Raw genomic sequence first — 8,837 nt, 5'->3', positions numbered from 1 at the left:
CTTTGGGCTCGGGGGAAAGAAAGACGGTTTTGTTCAGGCGTGCAGGAAGCAAAGGGGCTGAATGGGGGGATGCCCACAGGGACCTTCCTTCGCTTCTCTCTACAGGCTCTCTTGCCCCTTCCAGGTGTGTCCTAGCCTACTCCCTGACAAGGTGTCCTTCTGGGTAGGAAAGATTGAGCCACAGTGCAGATGGAAAAACTGAGGTCCAAGTGGTGCAAATCTCCCTCACCCAACAGACGTCTTCGGGCCTGGTCAGCTGCCACCAGGGTGAACTCGGAGCCACTATCTCCTTTCACTAGCTAAAAATATCCGCGTTGCCCATCTCCCTGCGGGGATAGGTCTGGGGCGGGCGCCAATCCCATCTAACCCAAAACCGGCGCCTGCTGGGGCACAGCTGGGTCCCCAGGGACCTAGGTCCTGGGGCCGTAAAGGCTCTGGCCAGAGCTCGAGGGAGAATTTTCCAGGAGCCCCCGTGGAGGATGGAAAAAGCGTGATGCGGTGTTTAGATTTGCCCACGGTGTCACCTTGATGCTTGGCACGCCCAGAATGGGCACAGGGTGTTGGGTTCCTAGCAGGCAGAGAGGGGTCTGCTCGTCAATGGTCTGAGGAGGGCGGGTAAGACAGTGGCCACTGCAAGCACAGGACTGGCTCACGGGGGACCAGATGGATGGACTCCTACCCTTCTTCCCCTCAGACTGGGTGGCAGGGGAATGTCTCCAAGGCACAATTGCCCCTTTGCCCAGTTTGTGTAAGGGCACAGTCCCTTCTCTTCCATCCTCCCACACTAGTCTGGGATTCTCAAAAGAAGAGCCCCACCCTCTCCTTTACTTTTGTGTCTCCTAGACTGGCCTCCTCTCTGCTGCGCTAAGGACCACCTTCTAGAACCTACTAAACATGGTAGGTCTCCTTCGCAGACCCAATCCCCATCCTGATGCTGGGAGACTCAGCTCAGATGCTCCACCCAGGGAGACTCACCTGGCTGGGCAGGAACATCCCCAGCTCCCTGCTTTCCAGTCTTCTTTTTTGCCATTGCGGCAGCTGGACCCACTGGAGTCAGCTAATAGGCAGGACTTCCAGGGAGACCCAAGAGCAGCACTTGGAGGCCAGGCCCCAGACTGTGGGTGGTCAGCTTGGAAGGCAGTTTCAGAGCACGCTGGCTGGCTGGGGTCCCCATCCACCCCCGCAGTCTTTTGACTCTGAGGTTTGGGGTGGTGGATTCCTACACCATTCGGGCTGACTCAGCCCAGCGGCCGTGGCAGAGAGGCCAGAGTTCCCAGAAGCCGAAGAAGCTGAGCCTCAGTTTCCCCATCCTAGAAGGCCCTGAGCCTCAGAGAGGGAAATTGCTCAGCCCAGGACACACAGCAGGAAAATCAACTTTGGTGCTTGGGCCTGTGGTCCCTGAAATGGCTTGGCGGGTGTGTGTTTGTGTGTGTGTGGCCTCCTGGGACCACAGCCTCCCTGTCTCCCACCTGGATCCAACCACAAGGCGCTGGCCCAGCCCACCAGAGAATTGGAACATAAGAGCTGCCTTCGCAGAACCCAGGGCTGGGGGTTCTCAGCAGTGCATGCCATACACACACACACACACTCACAGGACACAGAGACTGCCACTCACATGGGGCTTAGAACCATGCGCAAACCTCCTTTGGGGGCATGCCCTGCCCCTCCCATATCCCTGCAGTGGGTATAGAAGATTCACTTGTCTCAACCTTGCCCTACGTGACCTCCCAGATAGCCCCACCCCCACTCTCACCTGCTCCAGGCCTCGGTCTTCCCACCCTGCTTGAGGGTTTTTCCTACCTCTGAACACTTGGGGCCGGTCCGTTCTCCCAAGTTCAGGGCCGTTCTGGGCGCCATAGACTTTTGGGCAAGATGTCTGGCTCCCCATCCACTGGATGCTATCGGCCCACCCGATTTGTGACAAGCACAGATGTCGCCAGACCCTGTGAGTAACCCCTGGGAGCAGAATTGCCCTGGGGGGAGAGTGCTGGTGTGGAATAAGGGAGGACAAGCCAGTTTTCCTCAGAGCATTCCCATCTGGAAAATGGTGTTAGTATTGCCTACCTTAGTACCCCAGAGACAGTTCATCAACAGCAGCAGTAAACACAAACCAGTCCACCAGAGCCATCACCAGTGGTCAGGACGCCAAGGCAAGTTCCCCAGGGGCAGCCATAGCCCCTGGCAACTCACCCCTGCCCCCACCAGGTAAAGTTCCTAGCAAGAGAGCTCCCAGGGAGGAAAGACCCCTGGCAGCAGAGGTGCCCAGTAGGTGAAGCCCCAGGTAAGGGAGAGCTCCAGCCCCAGATACTCAGCAGTGCAGGTGCCAGGCTGGCCGGCTCACTGGAACCAAGACGCGATACTGGGCACCGTCTGGTACCTGGGCTCCTGCTGCAGCTTCCAGCAGGCCTTACAGAACATCAGGGCCCAGGAGAAGGACCGAGGCCGCAGTGTCTCCCGCCAGCGGAAGTAGTTCAGGTAGCTGGCATAGTCCTTGTCCAGTGCTAGCAAGTACTGTGCCAGGTCCTTGGGGCTCTGGAAGTCCTCGACGTGGATGAAGGCTTTGGGTGGCAGGAACTGTTCATAGTTGACCCGGCTGGGTCCCAGGACCACTGGCACGGCCCATGCCTGCAGGGCGTTCTTCCACAGCTTCTCTGTGATGTAGTCGGGGTGCAGGGAGTTCTCAAAAGCCAGGTAGAACTTGTACTGGGACAGCTGCTTGGCCATGAGCGCATGGGGCAGTGGCGTGTGGAAGCGTCCGTACACGTCCACTTGGAGGTGTTGCTTCAGCAGCTTGTAGTATTGCACCCTGATAGAGTCTTTATTCCAGTTGGACACCACCCAGGCCACCAACTTGGTCTTGGCCGAGATGTTGAGCAGCGTCTCCACAGGCTGGCCGGGCCACGGCTCGAGCCAGCCGTAGGGCATGAAGATATCTGAGTCCCGGCGGTAGGACATGGTGAGGTTGAAGTAGCCATCTAGGTCCTTCAGTTTCAAGCAGTTGCTGGGTGATTCCATGCTGAACCAAACCCAGCGCTGGCCAGGGGGCCGCGGGGAAGGCGGGAGCTGCATCTGGGGCCGGTTGCTGACCTCCCGGTGGTGCACGAGGACCGCGTCTGCTTGAGGGTACTCGCTTCGGTTGACGGTCAGCTGGCAGTCAGCTGTGCCAGGCCACAACTCCGAGCAGCGGGACAGAGCCACTGGCCGGTTGAATGGCCATGTCCACAGCAGGACACGCAGAGGCAGGTGGGCGGAGGACCCCTCAGTGGCCTGGGAAGGGGCCCCCAGTTCAGAGACCCACATGGGCTTGGGCTTGGGCTTGGGCTTCTCTTGAGACATACGCAGATAAGAGAAGAAGCACAGAGCCAGAAGCAGCTGCAGCAACAGCCCGGGAAGACAGTGGTGCCAGGAACACTTCACCTTGGCGCAACCAGGTGGATACATGGTTTGGAGCAGCTGGGAGGAGGGGAGAGTGAATATGGCATCTTTGACAAGAAGGATAACACATGCCTAGGGACTTCCACCTCATGTGAAGAGTTGACTCATTGTAAAAGACCCTGATGCTGGGAGGGATTGGGGGCAGGAGGAGAAGGGGACGGCAGAGGATGAGATGGCTGGATGGCATCACTGACTCGATGGATGTGAGTCTGGTTGAACTCCGGGAGTTGGTGATGGACAGGGAGGCCTGGCGTGCTGGGATTCATGGGGTCGCAAAGAGTCGGACACGACTGAGCAACTGAACTAACTAAGGGACTTCCCTGGTGGTCCAGTGGCTAAGATGCTGAGGTCCCAATGCAGGGGTCTGGGGTTTGATCCCTGATCAGGGAACTAGATCCCGCATGCCACAACTAAAGATCCTTGCATGCCGCGATAAAGACTGACGATGCCTTGTGTCACAACTAAGACCTGCTACAGCCAAATAAATAAATATTGAAAAAAAAAAAAACCAATAACACACATGCCTAGCGGGCAGATGTGGGTTATTTCTATTTTACAGATGAGAAAACTGAGGCTAGGGGACTCAGTGAGAAAACAGCAGAGCCGGCCCCGGAGTCCACGCTCTCCTACCCACCAGGTCACGCAACCTCTTGACCGAGGATAGGTTCTAATGGTTCTCAGGTCCCACCTTGACCTTGACTTTGCCCTTGCCCTTGCCCTTTCTTAGCTTCCCCAGAGTCTTCCCCAGCCTAGGGAGAAGACAGGGCTGGTTACTGAGTGCTCCCCAGGGCCCTGGAGTTGAGGCTTGGAGCCAAGACTCCGTCTGGGAGGAGTACAATGGAATTATGTTAGAGGGCTCACCAGGCAGTATACGAGTTGGGGGAAAGGACACTCCTGGTGGACAGAACAGCCAATGCTGAGGCCCGGAGGTGACAGAGAACCTGAACAGTTTGCGGGGAGAGGACAGGAAGAGCTCAGGGAATAAGCACTCAAGACACCTCCCACCCCTGGTCATGCACTAGGGGATTCTGGGTGTCTCTTGGTCCACTCCCTGGTCCTTTCTGTTCCTGCATGCGGTCACAAAGCCCTCCCAGACTCCAGATCCCAACCGCGGGAACGGAAATCTAGGATTAGCCCTGTGCCCCTCCACTTCCTGCAGCCATGGAGCTGCCCTTTTTACAGATGAGAAAACAGAGGTTCTGAGCAATAGGTATGTCTTTTGCCCCAAAACACAAAGCTGGAGCACTTATGATCCAGAATCCGAACTCTCCTCTTTTAATGTAATTGCAAACTCCTCTCCCATGTTCAGATTGGCTAGTTGTCCGTGACTGTAGTTTCAGTCTGTCTGCCCCCTGATCCCCTCTCTCAGTGCCTACCGTCTTACCTGGGTTTCTCTTACTTTGGATGTGGGGTCTCTCTTCAAGGCTGCTCCAGCAAAGCACAGCCACCACTCCTTACCTCAGGCGCAGGGTAGCTCCTCTCGGCATCTGCGCTTGTGCGCCTTCGTAGCCACCGGGCTCAAATTCTGAAAGAGATGGGAACACCAGACCACCTGACATGCCTCTTGAGAAACCTGTATGCAGGTCAGGAAACAACAGTTAGAACTGGACATGAAACAACATACTGGTTCCAAATAGGAAAAAAAGTACATCAAGGCTGTATATTGTCACCCTGCTTATTTAACTTATATGCAGAGTACATCATGAGAAACGCTGGGCTGGAGGAAGCACAAGCTGGAATCAAGATTGCTGGGAGAAATATCAATAATCTCAGATATGCAGATGACACCACCCTATGGCAAAAAATGAAGAACTAAAGAGCCTCTTGATGAAAGTGAAAGAGGAGAGTGAAAAAGTTGGCTTAAAGCTCAACATTCAGAAAACTAAGATCATGGCATCTGGTCCCATCACTTCATGGCAGATAGATGGGGAAACAGTGGAAACAGTGGCTGACTTTATTTTTCTGGGCTCCAAAGTCACTGCAGGTGGTGATTGCAGCCATGAAATTAAAAGACGCTTACTCCTTGGAAGGAAAGTTATGACCAACCTAAACAGCATATTAAAAAGCAGAGACATTACTTTGCCAACAAAGGTCCGTCTAGTCAAGGCTATGGTTTTTTCAGTGGTCATGTATGGATGTAAGAGTTGGACTATAAAGAAAGCTGAGCGCCAAAGAATGGATGCTTTTGAACTGTGGTGTTGGAGAAGACTCCTGAGAGTCCCTTGGACTGCAAGGAGATCCACCCAGTCCATCCTAAAGGAGATCAGTCCTGGGTGTTCTTTGGAAGGACTGATGTTGAAGCTGAAACTCCAGTACTTTGGCCACCTGATGCGGAGAGCTGACTCATTGGAAAAGACTCTGATGCTGGGAAAGATTGAGGGCAGGAGGAGAAGGGGACGACAGAGAATGAGATGGTTGGATGGCATCATCAACTCGATGGACATGGGTTTGGGTGGACTCCGGGAGTTGGTGATGGACAGGGAGACCTGGTGTGCTGTGGTTTGTGGGGTCGCAAAGAGTTGGACACGACTGATCGACTGAACTGAACTGAACTGAACTCCTGTGTTGCACATGGAGCTCCAGTCTACAGCCTGAGGCTGTCTACAAGTTCTGCTATCATGGAAATATTATTTGTCTGCCCCATAGGGTGCGCCCCTCTGGCTCTCAAGCCCTTGAAATATAGCAGTTGTGTTGGACGAACTGTTAGCATTAAGCTAAATTAAATTAAGAAAAGCTTCTCTATTCTGTACATTGAAGACAATTTCAAGATAAAAAGTAAAAACACTGGCGGGTCCAGTGGTTTAAGACTCCACACTTCCACTGTAGGGGGCATGGGTTCAAACCCTGGTCAGAGAACTAGATCCCACATGCCCAAGATGAGGCCAAAAACAAACAAACAAACCCAAACGTCCACCCGCACCCCCGCCCCGCAACAAAACCCCACCAAAATCAGCGTCTGATAGCCAATTCAACAACTGGAAATCCTGACAGAATATTTGGGACACCTTGGAGGGGCAAATCTGCTCCCACAGGACATTTTTACAAAGTCTAATTAAAGATCAAGGATCTACAGTGAAAACCAAGTGTCTGGATTGGGTGTGCTATTGGTGTAAGATACACCCAGTTTCTAAGACTTGGGCTTCCCCAGTGTCTCAGCGGTAAAGAATCTGCCTACAGGGCAGGAGACACGGGTTTGATCCCTGGGTCAGGAAGATCCCCTGAAGGAGGAAATGGCAATGCATTCCAGTATTCTTGCCAGAAAAATCCCACAGCCTGGTGGGCTACAGTCCATAGGGTTGCAAAAAGTTGGACACAACTGAGTGACTGAGCACACATTCCAAGACTTGGGATGCAAATGAGATTAAAATTATTATCTCAATACTTCTGTTGATTTCACATTGGAATAATACTAGTTTGGAACTTCCCTGGTGGTCCAGTGGTTAGTACTCTGCACTCTCACTGCCGAGGCTGAGGGTTCGATCCCTGGTCGGGGAACTAAGACAGCACATGCTGTGCAGGGCAGCCAAAAAAATTAAAGAAGACTCTGATAGCTGGTGGGTTACTTCTGTTGGGCACAGCTGGCATAAGCCTCCAAGTGTGGGATGGAGGAGCTGGCAGGTGGCCTCGGGTGATGAAAAGGGAGTGGGATTTAGAATTACATGTTCATGCCAGAATTTCTGGAAAGAGACCCAAAAGACAAAACCTTTGAGGAGGTTCAGGAGGCTGAACTCTGACCACAACCTACTTTATGCCGCTGGGGTTTGGGGCCACGCACAGAAGGTTAGTGTGTGGAAATGCACTTAAAATGAATATATTTTTTTTTGTCCTGGGTTTATAGCAACTCCTCCTAGGAGGCACTGAGGCCCTTGGCAGGGAGGAGGATCCTGGATCCGGGGATGGGGGTTGGGGAGGTCAGGGCTGAGATTCCACCCAAGTGGAACCTGAGATATTTTTTTCCCAGAAAGGAAGAAAAATGCCATGATGCCAGGACACCATAAAGATCAGATAAACAGAACAAAATCCACCCCCTTCTCCCCACACCTCAGGTCGTCTCCCCACGGAATGGGGTGGGAAAGAGGAAGGGCTCTGGGGTGCTAATGGGGGCCAAGAAGCAGTGGGGGTTCTAAGCCAGAGCTTTGCCAGAGACAGATCGACAGAAATGGAGAGAAACGCAGCTCCTCCTGGTTTGGCAAATCAATCAGAACTGCCCACACCTGCTCCACCTCTGGTGCACCTGGTACCCAGAAAGACCCCTGGGAGGGACTTCCCTGGTGGTCCAGTGCCAAGGATAGGAATCTCCCTGCCAGTGCAAGGGGCACAGGTTCAATCAAGATCCCACGTGAGGCAACTAAGCTGGGGTACCACAACTACAGAGCCCGAGCTCTAGAGCCCTCGAGCGGCGACTGCTGAAGCCGTGTGCCTATAGCCCATGTTCTACAAAAAACACCACAGTGAGAAGCCCGCACACGACATCTAGAGAGAAGACCCTGCTCGCCGCAACTAGAGAAAGCCCATGCACAGCACCAAAGACCCAGCACAGCCAAAACACCAAAAATGTCTGGGAGTACAGCCTGCAAGCCCTTCCCAGGGGGCATCACTGCCTCCAGGGAGAGGGGACGTGTTCCCCAGGAGGCCTTACCTGGAGGGGCAGTGTGCAGGGCAGACAGCAGCCGACCAGGAGGCTTTGGGCCGAGGAACAGTTGGTCACGCTGGGAGGGGATAAGGTGACTCCGGGGAGAAGGAAGTGGACAAGTCAGTCCAGCTCCACCACACCTGCAGTCAGATGATATAGGATATGCTGTCACGCAAGCCAGGCCAATGTTTAATAGCAAAGGTGGGACTTGGCTAATCTCTCCCACATGGCCTGCTGAGGGAGGGGTGGAGGGAACTGGGGACTAGTCACTGCCCTGACCTCCCGTGTGGCCTCCAGGCTTTCATGGCGTTGGGCATAGAGTTGACCCATCCATAAAGGGAAAGGGCTGACCCAAATCACTGGCTCTCAAAGTGGTTTCCGTGGCAGGGGAGGGGGCACCAGGGGTTCCTTGGAGTGGGGGAGGGGCAGGTGAGGAGAATTTCAAGCCTCCTACCCTCCCTTCCCACAGATCCCACCTCTTCATTCCATCTCAGCCAGGAAATGTTTCTTGAGCACCTGCTGTGTCAGGCCCCAAGAATATGGCAGGAAGCAAGTGGGTGAAAGAGATAACCAGTAAGAAAACTTGTAAAAAAAAAAAATTACAGATTGCAAGGACTTTCTTGGTGGTTCAGTACTTAAGAATCCACCTTGCAATGCAGGGGACATAGGTTCAAGCCCTGGTTGGGGAACTAAGATCCCACATGCTGTGGAGCAAATAAGCCCTTGTGCCAGACTACTGAGCCTGTGAGCCACAACTAGAGAGTCAAGG

The 8,837-nt window shown here is 53.7% G+C and overlaps 1 protein-coding gene across 1 annotated transcript; it reads right to left on the bottom strand.

Annotated features, from left to right (window-relative positions):
• Positions 1-2,079: 2,079 nt before the first annotated feature.
• Positions 2,080-8,204, bottom strand: LOC102271549 (3-galactosyl-N-acetylglucosaminide 4-alpha-L-fucosyltransferase FUT3). Its single transcript, XM_014480113.2, has 3 exons — positions 8,075-8,204; positions 4,820-4,960; positions 2,080-3,453 (listed from the first exon to the last, which is right to left on the bottom strand). The coding sequence occupies exon 3, from the start codon at positions 3,439-3,441 to the stop codon at positions 2,338-2,340; it is 1,104 nt and encodes a 367-aa protein (XP_014335599.1). The 5' UTR covers positions 3,442-3,453; positions 4,820-4,960; positions 8,075-8,204; the 3' UTR covers positions 2,080-2,337.
• Positions 8,205-8,837: the final 633 nt, after the last annotated feature.

This window comes from Bos mutus, chromosome 7 (assembly GCF_027580195.1).
Source record: "Bos mutus isolate GX-2022 chromosome 7, NWIPB_WYAK_1.1, whole genome shotgun sequence".
Lineage (NCBI taxonomy): Eukaryota > Metazoa > Chordata > Mammalia > Artiodactyla > Bovidae > Bos > Bos mutus.
Note: the sequence above shows the minus strand (reverse complement) of the source record. Positions and strands in the feature narration are given on the sequence as shown.

Bases quoted from the DNA above. Each gene is read 5' to 3' on its own strand.
- LOC102271549 (XM_014480113.2), bottom strand. From the start codon at position 3,441: ATGTATCCACCTGGTTGCGCCAAGGTGAAGTGTTCCTGGCACCACTGT.